The sequence below is a fragment of the Bombus huntii genome, chromosome 7 (genome assembly GCF_024542735.1).
Source record: "Bombus huntii isolate Logan2020A chromosome 7, iyBomHunt1.1, whole genome shotgun sequence".
Lineage (NCBI taxonomy): Eukaryota > Metazoa > Arthropoda > Insecta > Hymenoptera > Apidae > Bombus > Bombus huntii.
Genome location: NC_066244.1, coordinates 2,472,192 through 2,497,485, shown reverse-complemented (window position 1 = coordinate 2,497,485; position 25,294 = coordinate 2,472,192). Strand labels below are relative to the sequence as shown.

At 46.7% G+C, this 25,294-nt stretch overlaps 1 protein-coding gene across 28 annotated transcripts in view; it reads right to left on the bottom strand.

Moving 5' to 3' along the window:
- The window catches only part of LOC126867574 (protein turtle-like), a 159,630-nt gene that overhangs the window by 6,694 nt on the left and 127,642 nt on the right, over positions 1 to 25,294 (bottom strand). For 6 of the 28 annotated variants that reach the window (XM_050622193.1, XM_050622192.1, XM_050622199.1 and 3 more), the window contains 10 exons: positions 19,291 to 19,522; positions 16,721 to 17,044; positions 12,811 to 13,098; positions 12,326 to 12,735; positions 11,749 to 12,020; positions 11,298 to 11,470; positions 9,600 to 9,680; positions 7,613 to 7,798; positions 7,281 to 7,508; positions 6,942 to 7,035 (listed from right to left, as the gene is read on the bottom strand). In XM_050622193.1, the coding sequence (XP_050478150.1) occupies positions 6,942 to 7,035; positions 7,281 to 7,508; positions 7,613 to 7,798; positions 9,600 to 9,680; positions 11,298 to 11,470; positions 11,749 to 12,020; positions 12,326 to 12,735; positions 12,811 to 13,098; positions 16,721 to 17,044; positions 19,291 to 19,522 (2,288 nt within the window). Of the gene's footprint in view, positions 1 to 437; positions 2,537 to 3,290; positions 3,585 to 6,941; positions 7,036 to 7,280; positions 7,509 to 7,612; positions 7,799 to 9,599; positions 9,681 to 10,996; positions 11,066 to 11,297; positions 11,471 to 11,748; positions 12,021 to 12,325; positions 12,736 to 12,810; positions 13,099 to 16,720; positions 17,045 to 19,290; positions 19,523 to 25,294 lie in introns of those variants that run through there. The other 22 variants (XM_050622197.1, XM_050622202.1, XM_050622203.1 and 19 more) reach the window with 19 other exon arrangements.

The following is a 25,294-nucleotide window of genomic DNA, read 5'->3' as shown; positions in this document are numbered from 1 at the left end:
CGAAATTTCGATCGTTAGAAAACAAGGAACGCTCTTTTAGTCTGGACAAGCTCGACTCGGTTCTATCCCTGACAAATAAGAAGCATGGCGGGCGCAAGAGTATTCTCTGTCGAATATTGAAACAGTTTGAATATCGATCGACTTCCTTCGACGATGTTAAACGATCGTCATACACAGCGATAAACGTGCAACAACGACGTAAAAAATACGCAACGTTAACACGAACAAAAAGGAAAGAAGGAGCTAGGAAAACAAAACAACGTAAAGGCAGACGTACAAGTTAAACGTACAAGATAATTATTGAGAATTAATTACGTATACGTATAATAACGAATAATGGATGCAGGCGGGGAAGGCATGCGCATGCGCATTCCGGTGCACGAGTGGTCGGGCGTGATGTGGATCGTGGGCAGGTGGGCGTTGCCAGTGAGTGGATCTTTCTTTTTTTTCTTTTCTTTTTCAATATTTTTTTTTTTTAGATTTCATTGCCCAATTTTTTTTTTTAGTGATAGCAATCGTGGATTTAGGTGCTCCGAAACTCGTCACCTTTTCTCCTCCTTCGGGTCCGGCAGCAAGGAAAGATGGGGGAGAGAGAATGTTGTAACACAACGATTACATTCACAAAAAACAATATCATGGCGATAATGATAAGAAATATAACTCTAAATAATCGAACGTTACTTCTAGGCGGTGATATTAGGGAGCAAATAGATAACGCGTTTTCCTGTCGGGATCGCGTCTCACGTTCTTCCAAAACTCGTTGCGTTTCGTCGTGCGTTCACAACGGAATAGACACAAAGAAGGCGAAACAAAATCGTAAATCACACACGATAAATAGGTGTCGGATGACTGCGTCCGCGAAAAGAAGAGAACGGAAAATAGAAGGAATACTCGGGGTAACACGGAAAATTACCAAGTAAAGAGAATGTACAACAGATCATTGCGCAACGATACAAATATATAAAACGGATCGATGGTAGAGGAAGAGGGGATTTAAGCATAATCAGACAAAAATGTTCATCGATCGTAGGGGAAAGAGCAAAGTTTCGTACAATGACGAATAATCGTGTAAAAACGACCAACAATGAATAATACAATGAAAAATCGTGTCTAAATGCAGTTGAGGGTAGAGCCGCAGTGAAAGCGGCTTACCTATGTTTCTTTGCTTATGTCCGTGTGTGATCGAGTGTGATCGCGTCTTTTTACGGCTCGTCTAAAATCGATAGACTGGAAACAACAAAAGAATACAAGAAGTTTCGGTTAAAATTTCGATCGATGGGAAGCACCCTGATTACTATCGCAACGGTTCCATTGCATTTCTTTTGTCTTTGTTACTTTTGCATCTCTTTTTATCGTCATGCTCGGTGAAGCGTGACATGCTACGTGAGTGGAAAGAGTTGAAAAAGCAAACGGGCGGACCCCGCGAAGGCTCCCGTTTGCTCAAGTTATTTCGTGTAATCGAGATCGTAACGTGAAGAGGAGAAAGAGAGAGAGAGAGAGAGAGAGAGAGAGAGAGAGAGAAGGGGTTAAAGGTGAGAGTGAATGCCGCGAACCGAATCCGGCGAATAGAGGGAGGTCGTCGTTGCGTTTCGTTCGCCGCACCGAAACCGTACCCGAAATGTCCGGGTGTTAACCGGGGTCGGTCCGCGACACTTTTAAAAAATGAAGCAAGCTATCGATCGAATCTTTAATAAGAATTATCTCAGTTCGGTGCATCTACGAATACAGAAATGTTGCGCGAAATCCATGACGTTTCAATATATACGAGCAAAAAAGTAGTCACAGCGATCTCGATGGTTTCGGGGTCCGTTTCGATACGCATTGTTACGTCGTGATTACATACAATCGTCATTTAACCGGTTAATCTTGCTAAACCATCGACTCGCTCGTATCTTAATTATCGTCTATCGATTGAGCGAGTGGCACAATGAGAGACGACAGACAAAAATCAAGTGAACAAGTCGGGTGAACGTGAGTGATCGTGAGTCAAGTGAGCAAAGTAGATGACAGAAAGGAGTGAATAAACGTATCAGTGAGAAAGAAGGACAGCGACAGTTATGAGTGAAGTATCATTGCGACTGGCAGTTAAGAAAAAAAAAAATGAAAGGTGAACGAACAAGTTGATCTATGATGTACGGTGATCACTGTAGAGGCGAGATCGAGAATGATCATCGACAAATGCAAAAGTCGACGTACATGATATATTGAAAGAGTTTCAATCTACGTAAAATGACAAGGACTAGCTTCGTTTGCCAACCTCAATCAATTGCGAAAAAGAAGCTATGTGTCTTGATTAAGTAGCACGTTATGTTTAAGCGATTATTTATCGTTTTCAGCTACTAGAATCTACCGTCTTTCTCGTCTCGTATCTATGTACTCCCTAAGTCCGCCCAACGAAGGTATTTAGGGTACTGACTGGATGTTACTAGTGTGACTCCTAGCTGTATTGCCTGTATTGCTGATCTCATCTACAGTCATGACAATCATCCTAAGTAGTAGATAGTAGTAGATGGTAGTAGTGGTAGATTAGTAGGTCCTAGCAGGTAACATTGCAGAGCTGTAGTCTCGCATAGTAGGTAGTAGTAGTAGTAGCAGTAGTAGTAGCGGTAATAGTACAGTAGGTAGGTTGTAATAGTAGTAGTAGCAGTAGTGATAGTACTGGTAACGGACAAGTCCCAGCGGCAAGTGGCGTTTGCTCGCTCGATCGATCAACGACGAACCACGAGTATCGATCGAATCGTTTGACCGATCGACATATCGTTTGGCAATTAGGTGTTTCAGATACACACAAACACATACATGTATGTCGTCGGCGAGTTCTTATTTTCGTGGTCTCGGGAGCAACCGTTGTCTCGGGTACGTAGTAGTAGTAGTTGAGCGATGGTAGTAGCCGTACTATAGTAGTAGCAGTAGTAGTAGTAGCAGTAGTAGTAGCAGTAGTAGTAGTAGTAGTAGTAGCAGTAGTGGTAGAAGTAGTAGTAACAGTAGCAGTAGTAGTAGTAATAGTAGTAGTAGCAGCAGCAGCAGTAGTAATAGTACTAGTAGAAGTAGTAGTAGTAGTACAATAGTAACAGTAGCGGTAGCAGTTGTAGTGGTAGTACTAGTAGAAGTAGTAGTAACAGTAGCAGTAGCAGTAGTAGTAGTAGTAGTAGTAGTAATGGTAGTAGTAGCTGTAGTAGTGATAGTAGTAATAGTAATAGTAGTAGTAGTAGTAGTAGCAGTACTAGTAGTAGTAGTAGTAATAGTAGTAGTAGTAGTAGTAGCAGTATTAGTAGTAGCAGTGGTAGTACTTGGTTTATTTTCAGTGTGGCTAGCGGAGGTTAGGCTTACTGTTCCGCCTCTCTATGATAAACACGCTCTCGTAATCTCGATTATCGAGGTGGAGTGCGTGATGGTCACGATCACGGTTCGGGGGGGCCTGCTCGTGGACCGGCTCCGAGGTGGCAGTGGCGGGGGTGGTTACTTGCGTAGGAAGTGGTGGTTGATGAAGAGGTTGTGGTGGTGGTGGTGGTAGTTGCGGATTCAACGGGCTGCAACGGGTCAGCGTCGAGACTGACTCGCCGCACGCGTTTAGATTTGTCGACCTATGGAAAACACAGAGAGAGAGGAGGACAAGAGACGCCCACGTTTTCATTTATAGCTCTTCTTCATATTCTTTTCCTTTCTTTCTTTCTTTCTTTCATTTGCTCTCTTTTCTCTTTCATCGTTTGCCTTTCTAGCCGCGTTTCCTCGTCATACATCTTTCGTACTATCGCGATTGCCGTTCGTACGAGAAACGAGAGAAAGAGGGAAAGAAAGCGATTAATTCCAAACCCGCTGGAGATGTCTTTGTGCCGAAGTTACACTCGTTCTAGTTTTTTCTCTCACATCCGTCGCAGCACATGACGCGACGCAGCTACGACTATCGACAGATTTTATCAAAGACTACTCCGAGCTCTTTCTCTCCGTAACCCTCTCGATCTCCGGCAAAATTTCTCTAGCTCGCGTGTTGGCTCTCTTCTGATCCTTGCTCTGATCGTGATCCTCGAACGTCGATCGTCGAGGTTCTATCAGCTCCGTATTCGTACCTCGTATGCGTGCTTTCTCCATCGATTTCGATAATTTACCGCCCGCAACTACTTTGATCTCCGAGTGTACACGTTAACACAACCAACGATATTCGAAAGGTATACACATCTACGGCTACGAATACGGAGCTGGAAACGATAATCTTGGCAGTGGCTGAACCGTCCAGCCCGTTCTGGATATACGTGTAGGTATAATCGTGCATTATTTGCTCGCTTCGTAAAAACCCCCGGGAGACGCGCGGTAGATACGTTCGTGTTTGCACGAGGGAGACTCAGTCGCGCCCGTGTAAATCGAGAAAAGGGCTTATCACGAGACCGACCAGCGAACAGACTAAAAGCTGTCCGAGAAGTATTCGTCGATTCCATTTTTCGTTACGATGAAGTCTCCATCGGTCGATTCGATTACCGTGACGTACAGTAGAAGCGCGTAGATAATGCCAATGAATTAGCATTGCCGCGAGGAGAGTAATCGCGGATACTTTCGTGATATTTTATCACGTCAGATTACATCGACTATTCGAATCAATGTTAATGCCGCGACTGATCGCGTACATGAATTTAAGATTACTCGCGTAAACATCGAAAAAGCATTAATTAGATGAATACTTTGCGTAATCGCGAGCACGCTACGTTTTTACGATCGTTGGAAAAGATGCTCTCGCGATAAGCCCACAAGTAATTCGAATGGAACGATTGGTCGTGCCAGCGATTCAGAAAAAAGAGTCGTAAAATAAGCCATGAACGAGGAAAAGGTGGGGGAAAGATCCACGTGAATGAAAATGAAGGAAACGCAGGTGAATGATTTATCCGCAAAAATTTCTAAGAGTCAACGGAGGTGAACGAACGAAAAATAGAGGGGGAGGGGTTGGGAGTTGGAGTTGGGTCTGGTGGTGAATCGTGGGGAAGGAAGAAAAAAAAAAAAAGAAAACGGACGTCGAACAACAAACGAAATGGCTCGTCGCGGGAAACAAAGGCGACATACGATCCAGAATAGGCATCACTGCAGTCGTATTGTGGACTTTTGGATGCCACGATGGAAATCATAATAGTCGGCTGAGTACCCGTTACTACACGTGCAGTCCGCTTGGCGTGATTTCAAAGCTGAACACCTTATCATTGGTTATCGAGGCCGATTTTCATACGTACGTACGGTTCGTCGGGAAATGCGATGACGTCGGCGAACGTGCTCTTTCGCGATCGTACGTTTCCGTGCGATCATTTTCTCTCTCGAGAACTATTCTCTCTGGTGTCGTTCATTGAACGACCCGCTCTCTGTTTTGCTTTTGTGCTTGTTACGTGGCAACAGAAGCTGCGCGCTGACGCGACGGAAGGCGAGCGCGAGGCTCGAGCGAACAGCGTCCGATCCGATCCCGGATCGACTCCTCTTTTTCCTTATCTTTTTCTTTTATCGGCACGTGTTCCGAGATACCACATCGAGGGAGAAGAAAAGAAATTGGCCAGTCTTTCGGGTGGCGAAAAGTTGGATCGACCGAGGTGCGTATCGATCGCGGTCAGAAAAGGGAAAATTCGGATAGGATCTTTATTCTCGTGTCTCGCGTTTCGGTCGCGTGCCGTGCCCTAACTTCTACCCCCTATTCGAGGATGAAATTATAAAATAAGGAGGGAAGAATTTGGACCATGTCCGTATTACCCAACACGAGTCGAATATGTAACTTGACGAAATCGAGTTATTTCGGTGGAAAACCGAGATCGAAACAATTCGGATCCAGGGACCAGGTCGAATGCAGAAGTATCGCTCGATTGTTCGCTCGTGCCCAAAGACCGCAATGCACACGCAAAGGCGGACGCCAATATACATATGTAGGTGCGTTGATCGTTTCTCCAACCTCGTCCAAAATACCTCTGCTGCTGCGGTTTAGTCTGCCGGTTTTTCATCGCCATGCGATGCATCTAACAAAAGTACGCGGCTCGCGTTCTATTATGTATTGCGCAAGATCAAAAGAGGGTTTTCATTTATTCTATCCTCGACTTTACTTTCCTTTGTATTATATTCTCGTGTATTTTACGTTTGTTTGTCCCATTATTTCTTTATTTTGCAACGACAAGTGGATGTGACTGCTGTTTTCGTAAAAGTGGATCGAGACGGCGAAAGGAGAGAACGAGTAGATTCTCTCCTACGTCTCTCTCCCGACTTACAAGTTACTCAGAGATATGTTATTAAAGAGAGTCTCGTTCGTGCAATAATGCTTACTTGCCTTTCACACGTCACTCGTGTATCATAAAAGATGGTCATCGAAACTCTATCGTTTGAATTTTAAACGCAAACAAGATTGTCACACGAACGACACGTCTATCATGTAAATATATATATATTTTTTTATATATATATATATATGTTTGTGTGTATATATGTATATATATACATGTAAATATATATACATATATATACACATATATGTTTATCCGTGATAATAAAAATGTATATGCATAATATCAGGTATATATAGCTCGAATATTTTGTTTGCTATTAATTACTCGTGAGAGGTTTCTTAAATGCTTGCGGTGCTTCGGTCGCCTAATGCTCGTAAGAAGGGGTGGAGTGGACTTAATTGCTAGCTCTGGCTAAACCTAAGTGATGGATGTATATATCTCTTCAAGGTCGTAGCTGCACCGGCTTCACGGTCCTCCCTTTGTTCGGGCAGGGCGTACCTTTCGTTTTCACAATTATCCAAGCGTTCTGTTGATCACGGAACGACGCTGAAACGAACCGTACACTCGAGTGCAGATACGATCTCTTCAGTCTACGTCCTCGATTCGTAATTAATCTTCGGGGGATCCCCCATCGGGGGATCGAAAATTTAGATAAAGTCGGAACCTGTGGGGAAGACAGAACTTTCGGAGACAGACACTCACTTTTTCAAAGGCACTGTTCCCTGGGGCCCTTGCCCTGCGCCGTTCCTGGCGTCGGTAACCCGGCAGGCCACCATACTATACGCTGAAAGCAGTTCTACAATGTTACAAGATTATGTTAAATGAGTAAGTGTTCAGGGTTCACAGGTGCTTGCCCAGCCCTGCGTTACCAGGCCGTTCTCGTCTCCTTTTCGAGTTAAAGGGAAAACCACGAATCCCAAGCGAATGTCAAAGAATAAATTGCTAGAAAGGAGACGAGACGACCTCGAGCCCAGGTGCAGGTAAGACTCGAAGGAATAAGTCAAATGACCGATTAACTCGCTCTTCGCGACCCAGCCCTACCTTTCTCCTGTTTTCGTCTTTTCCGTTTATTGCAAATCTTCACCGCGCATATGCTGAGGATGATCGCAACGATGAAGAAAAGTATACCGCCAACGACGCCCGCGGTGATCGCCTTGTGCTTCACTCGAGCCGGCACCGGGAATTTTACCTGCTCGCTGGCGCCGTAATTGGTCGCCGAGTTGGCGAACACTTGGAAATAATAGGTTCTACCACCGACCAGATTCTTCACTGTACTCGCAGTCAGAATCGTCGTGATACAAGAAAACATAAAAAAAAAACTTCGTTTAACCATCGTTGTTGTTTATTTGAGACAAAGTGAAAGAAGAACGTACCCAAATAGCTGGTTTCTTCGGGTCGTATCTGTCCCTTGTTGAGCGTTTTCCAGGGTCCGTCCGTCTTATACTTGATGGTGTAGTATTGAATGAGATGATTACGTTCCACAGGGGCTTCCCAGGATATCAGGAAACCGTTACTGACCTCCGTCACCGTGAGATTTTTGGGAGGACCTGGCTTTGGTCCTGACGATTTATATGGAATTAGTAGGGACGACAAAGAAACATTTTACATAAAGAATAAAGTGGGATATGTCCGGTGTTATACTCGACGACCATACTGTATGCGTAATTCCCTTCTCAAGGATTTCCATCGGGCGTTTATTCGCATTCCAGCGCGTAACTCTATGGTTACAGGGGAAACAGCGACGGAATTGGGATTACAGCCGCTAATAAGGCTAACGAATGAATGCCGGAAGTAATTAGGTCGTAACATTATATACATATGTAAGTAGTGACGAAAGCAGATGAGCTCACGCGTCTCCGATTCCTTCGAGACGTTTCATCAACATCGTCTATCCCGCGGCATCGTAATGCATTAACGTTACCGTTTGTCAAGATTTATTTGTCGTCGTCACGGTGTTTAGTCCAGAGGAATTTAAAAAAAGACAAGCAAAAAAACAAGTAAACTTGATAAAAGGAGAGACTAATAAAAAAAAACACGCGCGCGTACGTAGTTCTGCGTTGCCGATGAAATTCCCTGGCAATATTCGTAATTATTTGCATCCGTTAAACAGTATCACGGCACAATGCGATAAATTTTCACGATGGAAAAATATACGTGACTGAAGCGGCCGATATTTCTGCGATCGTTTCTGCGGTATTTACAATGTACCTATTTGTTAACTTCATTTCCGCGGTCGTGCACGCTGCGCCGAATAAATTGTCGACCACACAGCCGGCAACGTGTGCATTAGGAAATGTGCAAACGGAAAACAGACGCACACAAGGACACGTGCCCGCACCTCCCACACCTTGCTTCACCCCCTTTAACCGTGCAGGCACAAAAATATAAATGGGTTCTCGATGGAGGCGCCGCGCTGTGGCGTCCGGGAATACCGTGAATAACTGGAACGCGGTTATTGTATTCGCGAAAAGCTTTTTACCAATGTAACGGCCACGAGTGGCTGCAATTAATTCGCGCCGGTCGAATGAAAATTTCTCCCCGCAAAGGCGACCCTTGCGTTTTTGTTCGACCGTACTCGTTTCGATCGTCGCACCGTGCGCGCTCGATGCGACCGAGTTCCACTCGAAACCAAACTCTCCGCTTCTCGATACCAGCCGCCAACCCTTCACCCCTCCTTTCCCTTTACTTTAGTACGTCCGTTTCTATTGAATTCGAGCACATTATCTCGTCGAATAATTTGGGGGAAAAAGTTCGTTTGTCGGATAGCGAGCGAAGCACGCGAAACAACGACGAGAATCGAGTCTCCGTCGACTGAAAGACGAAAAAATTCAGTGGGCCGAAACAGGTCCGTGTTTCGCTCCGAAAATAAACGTAATTCCGGCCGCGAGACGAAATCAGGCCGGACGACGAAAACGACCCAACAAAAAGCTAACAAACAGGCAGAACAATCGAAACGAGAACCAACTTGGTGGTCGACCGCGTGTCCCCTGTTAACGAGATTACGCGTTTCTCGACGCTTTCGGCTTTTATTGACATTTTACGTTGCTCGCGCGGTGTCGGCAAAATTTACGCCAAGCCTGTACAGCATCGTGAATGACAATTGATTTCGATGCAAAGGCACCGCTTTCCCTTCTTCTCGTGTTTATTGTCCCCTTCTGATCACGTTACGGTATTTAGACGTTTGGATACGGGGCAAGGATAAACGAGGAGAGATAGTCGATAGAAAACACAACTGGGAAAAGGCTAAAATAAATTTCATATTGAGCGCGACTAAAAGTGTTTATAAACCAATTACAACACGAAGAAAACTGTACGAATACACGCGGTAGAGTAAATAAATTAAAGAAAAGAAATTAATACCTTTCGGGCGCATGATTGGCGGGAACACTGGGTTGCCGGTAGAATCGGTCGGTAATATGAGAGTATTATGATCTAAGATGTCTGAAACGAGAGCAAAGAAAACGGCAATCGTGAGAAATCAGGTGGGAGTCGAAAGACAAGTGGATCCGGTGGTCCGGGGTGACTGGTCGTGCCTTAATAATAGGTCGCAGAGAACAGGATCGGTGCGGAGGAGATCCTCGCGAATCCGATCCACCGGAATTCTCGTTAAGCTGGCTGTAATCGTGTTACTCGAGGCGGGCTAACGAGTTTCGAGACCGTTGATGCGTAGACAGCGACGAATGGGGAATGGAAAGGGGCAAAAATTGAAGCGCGGGGAAAGAAAGATGCGGGTGAAGGGAAAGGGAAAGAGAAAGGAAAAGAGAAAGGGAAAGGGAAAGGGACAGGGACAGAGAAAGGGAAAGGGAAAGGGAAAGGGAAAGGGAAAGGTACGTTGGACGTACCTGGGGTTCTCGTGGCACCACTGTACGAGAGAAAATTCGGATGGTTGTTCGTGGCTCGTTCCCGGTTATTAGCGGAAATTTCTGATTCCGACACGTTATTAATATGGTAATGCAGGAAAAATGGACGAATCGGGTCACGTTTTACGATCTCACGGGATTACGAATTGCATACGGATGTATGAAACAAAAATTTACTAGATATAGAAGTTAATGAATGTGAATGCGTATATGTGTGTGTATGGTAGAAGCGAATGCACGAAACGAAGCAAGTTGAAGATCGGCGGCGTCGCCCTTGTCTTTGCAACGACAACCGGATAAAAATCTGCACAAGCTCGTGTAGGAAAAATCAAGGTACAGTATGTACAAATGGGAGGCAATGACCCGACAGATTCGAGGGAAGGAAATAAAAGAGGAAACAGAATGAACGGCTCGATGGGTTTTCCGATACGATAAGTCGCGACGGAAGTCTTCGTTCCCTTCCTCTTTGCCTCTTCTTTTAGGTGAGGTGAGTTTTAACGTTAACTTTGAAATTCTCGCGCAGAATCGTTATTTCCAGCAACGAAGCTTCATAAACATCGGTCACGGAGAAGAGAGGGAAGCTTTCTTCCGCGCAAGGCATCTTTACGAAATCGTTCAACCGAGATTCTTTGTTAGCTCGTTTCGAAGCTCGTCCGTTTTCAGAGAGAACGAGCGAGCGAGCGAGTGAGCGAGAAGGAGCAGGAGAAAGCCCAGAATCGGACGGTTTTATGGTCGATCGCGTTCAAATACAAAATCGTCCCTTTGATTTCGGGGCTACAGCTTTCGCGATAGCGTCGAGTTGTTTCGGTGCTTGCCGCAGCCTCTACTCACGGAAACGACTTTTCCAACACCGATTACTAGTTGTACGAACAGCTACGATTGAAACGACGATCTTACCGCTTTCGTCCGTGGGTGGAGCATGACCGGCGCTCGATGATGGAGTCGCTGAGTGCGTCAGTGCCACGTCTTCGAGAGTGAAGCGATTGAAAAAAGAAGGAAAAGAAGAATTGCATAGGATGCGATTTGTTAGTTATGTTAACATGGACAAAGACCGTTAATTGCAGCGATAGCGATATTCGTTCGAAAGTCGACTGTCGCGAAACAGAGAGTTCCGGATTGTAACGAACGATTATCGCGAGAGATCATACGGCACCTTGTATCACCGATCCGATTATACCAAAAGTTCAAAGATCGTTACCAAGTGTCCTGATGGTAATGAGTTTGCTCAGCATCCCATCGCCCAGAGCGTTCTTCCCAATCACTTGGAATTCGTACAGCGTACCTGGCGTTAGGCTGTTGATCGTTACCGTCGTGCTTCCAGACGGAGTTACTGGAATTGTTTTCCATTCCGACGTACCAGATTCTCTGTACCTGCGTTAAACGGAAACCAAAGCTTCCTATAAACTCAGTCCCAAACGTACATACTTAGTTCCACAATCGAAACAACGTACTCGTTTACGAGTTTGCTCTCGGAATGCCATTCTAACCGATATTACCGGCGCCACGTACCATGGTCACATTACGTTCCAGGTGAACATACTCGGAAATACTATTCCAAAACCGTTTGTACTTAGAAGCTACTTGAAACGCTATCAACAGTTTCCGGTCGACACGAGAATTCGAGTAAACAGCCGGAGTATCAAACTCACCAGATAGTATAATCCTGTTTGTAATCAGGTCCTCCAGAGTATCCCGGCAGCCAAGTCAACGAGACCGCGAACTCGGTCGCAGTCCCGGATACGTTGTACGGTGCGTGGGGTTGCGTGCCTTCAACGATCAACTGCGTGGAGGCTGATATGGTTGCCACCTCGTTCGACGCGACGCATTGGTAGAAGCCAAAGTCCGCGCGTCGAAGGCTCTCGATTGTTAAATTGCCACCGACGATTTTGGCCCGGTTGCGTTGAATAGACGCGCCATCCCTCTGCGCAATGAAAATCTCGATGCAACTCGAGCCGAGCGTTAAACGACCAACGAGTTGGAGATGCCGCGAAATTGAAACGTGGTATCGATATCTCGACAACTCGTTGACCGATCAGACTTTTATTCCACCGCGCGAGCGGGGTACTACATCAATGACAAACCAAAATGCTGCCGAAAAATCTAGGATATACAAGGATTCCCAGTATCCGGTTAATATTCGCCGATTATGTTTCCGCTCGAGCGAATGGAACCTGCGCGACTTTATTCTACAATACGTCGAGTACTCTTTTCGTATGCGATGCATACCCTGTGCCACTGTATCGTGGGCTTCTGCGTGCCCTCGGCTTCCTGAGCGTCGCAGTGCATCTCCACCGTTTCGCCGACCTTCTTCTGATAGATGGGTTCTGGTTCGAGAGTGAAGACGGGTGGATTTCGCACGAGGACCTCCATCGGCCCAGAACTTCCCTGTGTGCCCTGCGCATTGTAAGGCGTACAGGTGTATCGACCTTGATGATTCTCATTGACTCGTGTAAAGAGCAGGGAGCCATTGTTCATTACGACGATATCCTTCGTTTGATAAGGCTCGAGCAATCGTTTGTCCTTTGTCCACGTGACGTACTGAAGGGTAGGATTGGCTTTTATGTAACATTGGACTACACCAGCCAGTCGAAACGGCAAGTATTGCACCGTGGGAGTGAACGTGACCTTCGCTGGATCTGAAACGCCGTGTATTTAGCTGTAAAAGTCTTTCGATAACAATTTTCGTTCGCGAAACATCGCCGATAACTCACATTCTACGTTGAGGTAAGCGCTGGCGCTTTGCGGGTCGCCGATGCCGTTTGTCACCTCGCACAGATACTGACCAGAGTCGTCGGCGCTAACGGGATTGATCACGAGACTGCCGTCCGGTTTGATCGATACTCTGGTGTCCAACGCCGAGAGTTCCGTTACCGGAGCTCCCTCGCGGAACCAACGTACAGTAACGTTGCCGGGCAGAGCTTTCGCCTCGCAGGAAAACTGAACTTTTTCGCCCTCCAGCTTGGTCTGGTTCGTTGGTGGCACGGTGATCACCGCTCCGCCTGCAAATCGCAAAGAATAACGTTAGAATGAATTCGCAATCGACGCAAATCGATGTGAAACGAGGCTTAGTCTACGCGATCGAAAAAAAGCCAGCGGATTGATAGCGCTCGTCAGAGACGATACCGATTTCTGGCACGCTAGCAGCTTGTCAACGTCAGTCTGTCTGACTGATGCCGGAAATGCGGCGGCCAACCAATATCCTGACCGAAACGACGAGCCCGTCGCAGGAGCTTTTAACTTGGCCTGGCGCGGAAGCGTATCACGAAACGAGATTTCATCGTTCGGTTGCTCGTGTCAATTGAGACCGCGCGAAAACCAGTTCACTAGACGACGTCGATAAGTAAACAAATGGAAAGAGCGATAGATATTCTCCATTTAGCGAGCCCGATGAATAGACGGCTCTATAATGGACGGGATTGTTATTTTAGAAACGTCGTTTCGCGCCACAGGAAGAACTACGCCCCGAAACTGCGGATCGATTCGAACGAGAGACTCGTTCCGACCGGTGAAACGATCAACAAAGTTTTCGTTCCGCGGAATTCTCTTGCGTATTTAGAGCGGACGAGCTCGAATCGGCGACGAGTTCCGAACGGAAGTTACGCGGAGAAAAAGAAAAACAGAAAGAAAAGGGGCCCGCGTTTGAGCCAATACGCCGCGCCGCTTCAAAACTGACTGCCTTCTCTTTGGACGACTTTTCGCTTTGAGTCTTGGCAAAAAGGCTGAACGGGACGCATTATATTTTCGTTGATATCCAAAAGATCGTCTCCTACGAGCATGCACGTAGAATTTTAAAACTTGCGAGACTTTCGAGACAGAGGAACGCATTCTCGGTCGCGCGGCTGAATATTTCCACGCATAATGGGAAGAAATCGATCCTGCGTGACAAAAGTCCTTCCAACTTTTCTTGGTATTCACTGGTACTTTCTGGAATCCGATCTATCTTCACTGGGCGGGAATTAAGCTGGCTGCCATTCTGGCTGCCATTCGTTCGTAGGAACAACCACTTTCTCAAAGGAAGGAGTCGCGCGCTACGAGTTCCCGAATAGATTTCCGCTGTTTCCGTTTCCACCTTCTGCACCGGCGAAACGCGCCAAGTTCATTGACGAAAATTAATCGTTATTCGATCGGAATCCGCCAATCGCGGGATTCGTCGACCGTTGTGCCCCGAAACAATGAAACGGTCGAATCAACGCGGGGCACGTAGGAAACCGCAAGCGCGAGCATAAAACGGTAGCGGAGCATGCCGCGGATTCCGCTATGTTGAAAACACACCAAGTTAACTTTGCGGACAAAGCGACGGAGGATCCTTACAAACGGGACGATGAAATTCAACGATGGAGTTCAGACGCGTGCGCCTCGCGGATGACAACGCGATGAATTTAGAAGCAGCCGCTCGATAAATATTCACAAGTCGGATTTAAAACTTTTCGCCCGCGAGAGCAATGAATCTGAGAATAGAGCGCATCACCGACGCTCGCTCGGAAACTTGAAAGCAATCGATACGTCGGTTTAAGACGAACAAAGCCTCCCAATCTTCGCTTTTATTACGAGCCGAGATTACAAAAGGCAGATGTCGCGACAGCGTTCGTGTTTTCGGCGATTCCAAGGGGGAAAAGAGTCGCTCGTCCGAGGGACACGATCCACGACCGAGAAGAAACGTCTCCGCGATAGAGATGAATTTCGGAGTAGGAAGCTCGGTAAATATTCAAAGAGCAGATTCAAAAGTTTCACGCTACCGCGGCACAGGGCGGAGCAAGTTGGGTTGAGCTCGGCAGCTCGAGGATCCTCCGCATTAATGGCGCAGTCTATTGGCGGTGTTTTATACCAGGAAGATGAGAGTCGTCTACTTTGCACTCACGGCTCACGGCCGCTCGTTCGTGACCGCGCGCTCAGATTCCAGCGAGATTTATTAATGTGAAACTTTTGGTGGGCTTTTGCCGAGTCCTCCGAGTCTGCGTTCGCGACTGACACGGGTTTTTTACATATCCGTGTCGAATTAAGAGAGACTATCGAAAAATTTCGTCGAATGCATAAAAGTTGGCATTCGTCGAAATGATGACGCGAATTCGGTATGGCAAACCGATTACCTTCCTCTAAAATAGAGCGGAGAAGGGTAGTACCGACGTGGCGCGTCGATCATGAAAATCGTCGGTCCATGTATTAAATCGGCCGGTCGTTAACTGGAGGAAAACCACGGAGGGGAAAGACGTCGGCGCGATGATGAAGACGAATGTTCCCGCGGCCTCGTAACGAAGCTTACAAATCTGCGGCACCGGTGGCAAACGAGGCCAGGGGCTGAGGGGAGAAAAAGAGACGGTACGCGGAGTGCTCGAGACAAATCGCCTTTTAACTCGGGCCGCTGCGAAGAACATCCTAATTGGCTTTGACTACCACAACCGCACCGTCCGGAACCGACCTCCTAACGCGAATTTTATCGCGCGCACTCAGCGATCGATATCGCATCGACGCATCGGTTTACGATCTGCCTGGAAACGTAATGGATGCACCGGTCTGTCAGATATTTCCAATGCTGTTGGTTGTGGAATGTCCGCACCGACCAATCGTTATTATCCTTCCTGTGGGTTCCATCGAAAACGCCTTTCAAACTCGGCGAGAGATAAGAGCAGTGCGTTTCTTTTCTCCTCGTTGCAATAATACTTAGGCGATAGCTAGAATTCCAGTTAATTAAAATATCCGTGCCGAAGGGAGCGTAGAAAGTTGAAACGGCTCGTTCGGTCAATTTTACGAGCATTCCGAAGAGATTCGGGAATTAAAAACGACGTAAAAGTTACGTTGTTACCCAGAACGGCCAACCGATCCCATCGGGGACGATTCCCCCGAACGAGACTTTAAGAACTTCCACAAAATCGCGAAAAAAAAAACGCGACCGATATCCGCCGGAACTTGGTCTTACGAGTCCGAACGGTACGGATGGATCTTTCCATCGATCAACAGACATCGATCGCGCGCCTCCTCCGCGCGAATCCAGCGACAAAAACCGAACTGGTTGCATCGAGGCATTTTCTGACGACGCGGTTATCGGAATTTCATTATCGGTGCTCGATCGATTACCGTCTACCGAAAATACCCCGATAACTTCTAATAACAAGCCGCTCCGATAATTATCGTACCGATCCGACGTATATTAATTATTGGCACGTGCTAAATTCTTCCCCGCCCCTCATACCGGGGTTATAAAGTTCGCTGAATTTACCGTAAAACCGCAAGACAATTCGTTGCCTGCGGATGGCAAGAAGAGGAAATCTTGATAGGATCGCTAATGAATAACGAAGGATTCCGTTTTTGGGAAGTTTGACGAATGACCAAACTTTGCGACGTTGCGAAGATCAGAGCTTACTCGCAAAGGAAAATGGTGCACGCGGTTATTGCTGGGAAGTAGCGCGTTTAGATTAACACGTTTCTAAAACTTAGCGTCGATTTACGAGAATTTTTATGGCAATGGCGCGTCACACCTTGTAGAAACGACGCCGAACGGAAGGCGTCGACCTTTGCTGCTGTGTCTGATGATATCGGAGTGTCTGACGAGGAAGTAACCGCTGACGTAGGAATATACACGTGTTCCGTTACACACACTCGTACTAGATCTGTTGTTTTACTCACCAGCGATTATAACGCGGGCTGTGTGACTGATTTGACCCTCCCCATTTCGCGCGATGCACGTGTAATCCCCGATGTCCTCGTTCTTGATCGTCGAGATTCTGAGCTCAGTGCCGTCGTTGAATATTCCGATGGTGGTCGACGGCTCGACTGGGTTCGCGTCCTTGTACCAGAGAATCTCCGGTGTCGGCGTACCCTCCGCTTGGCAGTTCAATATTATCGCGTCGCCCACGTTCACGTAGATCATCTCCTCTGGCGTGATGCTAAATTTTGGTGGCGCTACGAAAACGAACCAATCGTTTTTATCCTCCCGTGATACTCTTGGAACTGTAAGCAGATCGCGAGCGGAAAAGGTCGAACGTGACTGTTCGCGGTATCGAAAGTAGATCGGACCAGAATATGGTCAGACTAGCGGGCCGGCTGATTGCGATTCGTTTTTATCGATCGTCGAGTCGAAAGATGGAAACGCTAAAATAGAGTAACACCGATGGGGTCGTCGAACGTGTTAGAATTGTTGGGAAGAAATCGCGACAACTACCACGCGATGGTGCATTACTCGAAGGAAACGGCATTAAGGGAACAATCAAACCCTCGAATCGCGCGGACGTTTAGAAAACGCTTCCGCGCCGCACTTCCAACGTTTTTATCTTCGATGAGTTTCCATCCAGGGGGAATCATGACGGCCCTTCAACAACTTCGACGACCGCCGTAGCACAAAGGAACGTCCATTTTCGCCGCGTAAAGCGCGCTCTTCCTCGTGTATTTGATAGAACGGAAACGGTCGGGGCTGGGCAAGGACGAAAGAGGAAAGAGAGCAAGCAATCGGTTACCGAGAGAATTCGTCAAGATAGATGACAGGAACATTTATTGGAATATAGTCGAAGCGTCAAACAACTCTCTCCTCCCCCCTCTCTCTCTCTCTCTCTTTTTCTCATTCTTCTTGATCGTTTTAATAAGTTTGATCGTACTTTGTCGTAAATTGCGATCCTATCGTCTTCGGTACGATCGTCTCCGTTCTATTGTTTGTTCTCGGCATCGTTAAATGAGCGATACCTGGCCATAGAATCGTACGCACGTTGATCGTATTCGGAAAGATATATCGCGACAAATACCATAAGCAGAAAAACGGAAATGGAAGATATGAACAAGGCCGAAAGCGAGAACGCTGGGAGGAAGAAAGGAGAAACAGTTTACGAGTGTGACGCGAGTAAACGACCGGCCAGAGACAATTTCAAAAGTACAAAGAGAGATTCTGAGCGCTTTCGCTGGCCGAGTGGTTCTCCTCTTTTTGATGCCGCTGGCAAATCCTTAGTTGTCGCAATCGCTGACGTTGTCGACATCTTCCTCGCAGTTGTCGTTGCTGTTGTTGACGACGACGATGACGCGGTCGAGTGTGGCCGTGGGCTCGACGTATATGCAGAAACCGAGAGGCGAAACAGCGAAGAGAAGCTCGTTGGAGGAAACGGCGCAGCAGCGACGAGAACATAGACGTGGAGGTGTGACGATACAGATAGAGAAAAGAAAGAGAGTAGTACGTATCGTTTCTTAAAACATCTAAATACTTTCCTTCCTCGCGGCCGTTCGTCATAGTTTATGGGCAAACAAAACGCGGCAATAGATTTTTCTTTCTCTTGGCTAGCATTTTTCCTCTTTTTTCGTTCCCATCGCCTGGTTCGATGACTCCATCGCGACGTCGTCGTCGACACACTGACGTAACGCGTAAAACTTTATCGCGTCGCTCGACGAAAGAATTGAATTGAATTCCCAAGAAACGACGATGCTCTCTCTCCCTTTTTTCTCCATCCTTCTTATTCCCCCTGTTTTGTTTCTCTTATCAGCGACTCTCTCTCTCTCTTTCTCTCTCTCTCCCGCATGCGCATCTTCGTTTTATTCGCGACAGGGGGAGATCAGAATCGACAGCGTTCGTCATTCGAAGATATAAAAGTTCGCGGATCGTTGGAAACCGGGCCAGGAATAAGATTCGTCCCTGGACTCGTTCAACTTTTCCTTCGTTAGACACTTTCTCTGACAAAAACACGGTACTCATCGCGGTCATAAAATCTTGTTAAGCACGAGATAATATTAATGAGACTGCTTCGAGGTAAAATCGATGCAAAACTTGGCCAACTCGGATCCGACGCGAATGTAATTTTCGACTTAAATTGCATTCGCGACAGCTCGTTCGAGACACGAACTTCTATTATCGCAGTTAAGTCCTTTTTAATCGATATTGTAACGTCGCGTAATCGCGTTTTTTGACCCAGTAACTTTTCTTAAGTAGAATTTCCTGGCCGATCAACTACGGTCAAGCGTAAAACGTGAACGCCAGCTTTTGAGATACAGTAGACCGCCCAGATACTCCGACGTCAGCTGACAGATGGGGAATCGCGCGATTAGGTTGATCGTTCGCGTGGAATCTTCGGAATCGATACATCGAACAGCGATGCTGAGTTCGCCGATATCCAAGCACGTTATCGAATAGTAGGTGTAATGTACCGGCTTTCGACGAGACGATCGGTTAACGAAGAAAAGCGATAGCGTAACATGATCGTTCTCAAATGAAAAGTACTCACCGTGGACATCCAGGTGGAACCAGGTACCGTTCTTGTGACTGTTAGGCGACCTATTGAGGAAGACGACCTTGCACTCGTACCATCCTTGATCGCTCTCGCGGATGTCAGTCAAGTTGAGGCTCGCCACGCCATACGGTGAATTCGGCGAAACTCTCGAGACTCGACCTTCGTAACCTTCGCCACTGTGGGTCGGATACGACTCGTACCATATGTATATTGGTATCTCCTGCCCCTTGCACCAACACCAACACGCAACATAAACGAAGGATCGCCATGAACACGTACATACTGGTGCGAGACTCGCTTCGGTATATGCTGGACGCTTCGTTTTCGATTTCGCGAAGCTCGTCGTCCCTGCCATTTCGTGTTGGGTATCGACGTTCTTCGGTTCATCGACAGTTCCACAAACATGATTGGCGAATAAATCAGTAGAAAGCATAGTAGAAAATGGAACCCGCGAGACGCATAAGCGACGCGTTATTATTAAAAAAAGGCGAAAAATTCGAATCTGCTCGCACCAGCTGCCGGCTAATGAAATGACAAATGACGAAAGACAGAGGATGCAGCGTGTGTGAAGAGCGGAAACGATCTACGGCCGCGATTGGTCGCCGAGTCGCCGAGTCGGCGAGCTCTCTCCGCGCGAACGACTGAACGTAACGAGCATGGCCTCTTCCTTCCCTCTAATTCAACGCACCGGAAGATCCTCTTAAATTTTCATGCTCGTTACGTTCGCCCGGCCGAGGACGGCACGACAACTGTCATTTTCCATGCAAGCCTCTATGGCAAACAAAGGAATTCGTTGTGCGCCAATGAAAAAGTAATCCACAAGGCATAGACTGTGCGTGGGTAGAGAGAAGGCGCTGCTGGAAAATGACTGGTGACACGAAACTTTTATGGGATCCGTGGGATACGTGCCATGCAAAGTCGAGATACCCGTCGATCCTAGATTATTCCTCGAGGATCGCATGTTTTTAAAACGATAGATCGCGAGCCAACTGTCGTTTTCGATCGGTCACCGAATGACTTCGCTATCGAGGATCGGCGGTTTGTCTCGATCTATAGTAAAGTACAGTCTGACACACAAAAAGGGAGGCATGCGACTAAACGGATCTATATATCGGTGAAGAACCGGTAAAGAACGATCGGTCTCGATCAATTCCGTGTTTCTCGTAGAAACGCGAAAAATATAATCGGCTGATATTTCAACCGGTCAGTTACGTGGCCATTCATTAAAATTGCGGTCTGCGAAGCCAGATGATGCCAGATAATCGTGGTGAAGCGCGTGTATTAAAACGAGCAGCGGCATTGTGCGTACTAACGTGTTAACTGCTACCTGTGCAACGACTTACGCACCGTTTCGTTGCTAATAATTAAATTACACGTTGTAGAACGTATTTGCATTTTCGAAGCACGATCAAAGGCCGACGCGGCGGACCACTGAATCAGCGGCACTCGGTAAACGCTTCCTCGTTCGATCGTTCTCGTTTCGAAAGACTGCCGCGTGCTGTTACTGCTCGTCTATTGGTTGCTCGATCGAGCCGATATCGATACTTATCGGAATCGAGCGACGAGGAAGGAGTCGAGAGACAGAAATCGGTCGCTGAAACGGTGGACTACTCGTGTCTGGCACGGAACTAGGCTATTCTACTGCCGCGCGTTTAGCACTGCGCGATTCTCGGAAAAAAAGGGAACAGAGAAAATAAGGTGGAAGAGAGGAAACGAAGAAGAAAAAGGGGAAGACGAAGACGAAGAATAAAAAACGTGACAAATGTGGAGTGACGATCGTATGTTGGCCATTGACTGCCCCAGTTAATGGTTTCTATTTCGAGCTGGCCTACTTGCGACGGCGAACGACGTCGCGTCGTAGTCGTCGTGCTTGGAAGCTCAAACCACAGTGATTTCAATATTATTCTCCTTCGAGCCACGGAACTCGTTCGATATTGCGATTTCGTGGTAAGTTGTCGCGTTTGCTTCGCCGTTCTATACGTTTAGTCTTGAACAAACGATGAACGAATGCGTTGCCGTGTCCCAAAATTTCGAACGAGAAAAACAATTGGTTCTTTTTCCAGGCTAAAAACTCTCTTGTTCCGATTCGCTTCGCCCCGTGTCCCGAACGCGAAACAAATTTAACGCCATCGAGTTCCTCGTATATCTGCTCATGTGCATGCTGTTCGTGCACCTAGTCGCAAGCAACGATTTCATTTTCTTTGTGAATCGGATAGACCGATGAATAAACGTAGAGATAGATCTAGATTTGGATTTAACCGAAAAACTGAAAGAGGGCAGAAAAGATGCCAAGAGAAGTGCGCGTAACCGAAATAAATTACGGATCTAAATGGCATACAGAGGAGTGGGCCAAACTACCTACTTTTTCGACGTTTTCTAACGGTGCTTGTTTGTTTGTTTTTTTTTTTTTTCTTTATTTACGAGGCATAAGAAAAAGGCCGGGAAAGAAGCATTCGCGAGGAAAAGCACGTTCCCTAGATGGAAGGTACGATTTCGTCAGTAGTTACGAGACGGAGCGGAATAAGTCGTGGCGTTTTGCACGAACACTCCGCGATTACAGCTACGCGCTCCGCTCATGTAGGTCAGGTGTCTTTCTTTTATTTTCCCAGTTTGGCTTCTCTCATCTCGTATCGTTCTAGACGCCTATCAGCGGTCGCGAATATCTGCGAGATTAATCTCGGTGCTGTTCGCTATTTCGTTACAAGTGCATCGTATATTTTCGAAGTAAGCGGTCTAAAGTTTGGTAACACGTTCCTCTTGCCCCAACAATCCACGAACCATTTACCTACAAACTACTTTAGAAATTCCAGAAATCATCCTCTTTTCGGAAAGTCACCGAGGAACGATCTAATTTCTAACTGATTTCTTCTTAAAATATGAATCACGATAATCACTGCTTGTCTTTTAAGGAAAAATCTTCGAGTTTTTGCACCCATTATTATTCTTTCCACCAGAGATAGAAAGCGAGCCAAACATCTGCATTTGCACGCGGTGCGTATTCCGGTGATTTTGATAACTCATTGTCAGACGTACCACAACTATTTCCTCTCATCATGACTGTGTCTGTTTCGCGAATTCTGATATTTATGAAGCTTGTCGGTTTCTCCGGAGATTGAGCTAAATCCCTCGCCAACCGAACTAGTGAAATGTTAACGAGGCGTGTGAGAGTTCCAGAACGGAATCCTTCCGTTCAACGTTTGTTCGAGGACCTGCCAACGAACTTGGCGCAAATTTAAACGTAAATTGTTCACGCGGGGATGGACCGGTTCGTTAATATCGGGCGGCCAATTTGCAAAAGCAACTTCGTCACCGCGAAAGAACGGTCTGGCACGTCCGCAATTCACGGTGTTCCCAACTTTCGACCGGCTCGCAATTTGCTTCAACGCTTTGTTTCGACGCTCTGGCGTTCGGAACTTTCTTCTTAAACGTTGGAATGTCTTACGCTCGAAATGGAAATGCGATAACACGGCGTGTGAAAGCGTGAGTTCTTTGAGAAAACCTCGGTCGTGATCGTTATAGTTTTTGCGCGAGAAAATGAGAAGAAAGGATAACTAAACGCTTTCGTCGTTGCATCGCGAAACTCTTCTTTAACAGGATGCACCCAGTGCTTCGTGATATTGATATAATTTTGATCTTGATTACTCTCGATGATCTTTCAGCGATCTTGACCGTCAATGACACAACCCCAATGACTCCTCGCCATTTCCAAAGCTGTCTACGCTTCTATGCTATGACCTCGATGATTCGTCTTTCATAGAATGTGCACTAGAAACACAAATGCTTTTTCCTCGCTGAAGAAATAGACAAAGTAATTGGCAGGTAACCTTGGAACACTTTTCTTTTACTCATTTGAACACATTTTCGTGGCTAAGTCGACGACCGGCTCGAAAGTTTTGTCAAAGAATAACTTTCTCCTATCGGGAATCTTTGTGTTTTAAAACGTCTGCGCCAAGTTCCGTTTAATGAAAAGCTCGTGGCTATAATTCGAAAAGTTCGCGAGGCTACCTTTGTCTCGTTGGTTCAGGAGAAAACATCGACGCTGGTGGTCATGAAAAGTTCCATTTTCTGTCCGGTATCGTTTATGAATCCTGGTATCGTTCCTGGGACTCGTTTTAGTTCGCGAGAAGTGCTCTACGATCCAATGAAACGCAGGAATTTCAAATTTCCAAACTTGCTAGGTTCGCCCGCAAACTTGGTCGATGCTCCTCCACGGAAAACTTATTGCGGAGATATCGTGTTCACAGAGGACAATTCACTCCAACACTCCGGCTGAACTAATACGACGAGAGAAGTATCTCGAATGCGGTACAAGTCGAATCGGTGTAATCAAACGACGACGCCCCTGTAGTCGAGTTTCCTCCTCGATTTCATTACTGCTTGTGTTCGACACGGCTTTCCTAATCGCGAACCAAATTCAAACTCCGATGCATTCTATCGGTACTATGTTCTCCGTTCGAGAATGATCTCGCGCGGTTAGCTTGCGTCGAAGTCGAAGAAATTACTGATACGACGCGAAAATAAATAGCGACGCTTTCGTCAGCGTATTGATTAATTCTACGGCCTCTACAAACGTAGTCGTCTTTGACAAATCTTGATATGTATTTTATATATTATTACATATATATATATATTTATTTATTTATTTAAAGAGAGAAAGGAGAATCTGCCCGATTTGGCTAACTTCTTCCCATGACAAGAAGTCGCAGTTTAGAAGGATAAACTATTCATTACATATTTGAGTCGAAACACGACCCACGGCATTTCCGTGTCCGCCTCGGAAGCGAGAAAATTATCTTGACAGAATGAACAGTGTGAACGCGTTTGGCGAGTATTTGCGTTCAGCCGACGGATTCCTTTCTGGCATTTATGTTAAGCGAGAATACTGCTATGAACGCGAGCACCCGTCGAGAGCGCTCTCGCATTCCGGCTGTGTATCCAGAAATGCGACCTCGCGCGATTCCGTTCCCGCTGCCTTTTTAGAGCGATAATAAGGTTTCGTTGGATGCCGCGTACGCCGTCCTGGATTGTTTAATTCGACGTCGAAAGCCGTACCGCGAGCGAGCTTCGTTTACGAGCAAGTGGCTCTTGGGTCGGCTGCGTTTCTAGAAAATAAATTAAGAGGAATATACCACGAGTAGGTACTGATTTCTTCGAGTATGTTGCTTTGTTTGTCGCATATTCGTTCCGCCATAGCTGTTGAAAATCGACTTTTCAGGCGTGTCGGTATCTTGCTGTTCCATGATGAAGGAGAAAAGTTTACCCCCGATCGCCATATACATCGAACAAGTTACGTCAAAGTCACTTCTGGACTAGGTTTCGCTAATTATCTCGTTAGGCGGTTCATGTCGACGGTGGCATTAATAACAACAATGCCAGAAAAAGGAAGACGAAGCCACCAATTAGCGAAAATAACGAGGCGCTGAGCCCCGAACCTGTGACGAATGAGGAAGACAGAAATATACGACAGGTAGAAGGATGGCGCAGCCTGGAATTTGCACGTGGAATCAAGCGTCCAAGAGGGGGGTAACCCTGACACAGTTAAGTAGTTCAACCTGGCCTCCGTGCGCTCTGCATTATGCATACAGACCTCCTAACCTCGTACGGTAACACACCACTGCACTGCTTGGGACAACGATTTCGGGTCAGGTGAGCACCCTATACGACGCCGTTTCGTTTCGTTCTCGTATACATGAGGGGGCTTCTCCGGCAGGAAGAAAATGATCCTAAGAACACGGAAGTCGTTCGAGGATCGGTCGCATAAAAACGATAACGATCGAACGCTGTTGGCCGGAAATAAGGGGACGCGGCATACGGCACGATGATATCGAGTTGCACGGATATCCGGGTAGAAAGGTAGTTGCACGAATGGAGAAGAGGACCACATCGTCCTGCAATCCTACACGCGTGGAAGATAGGAAAGAGATGAGGAATGACTCGGGATAGCAGTGTCGGGCGTCAAGCGCAACCCCCGCTCAACGCAAGAACCGGCCGTGGGTTG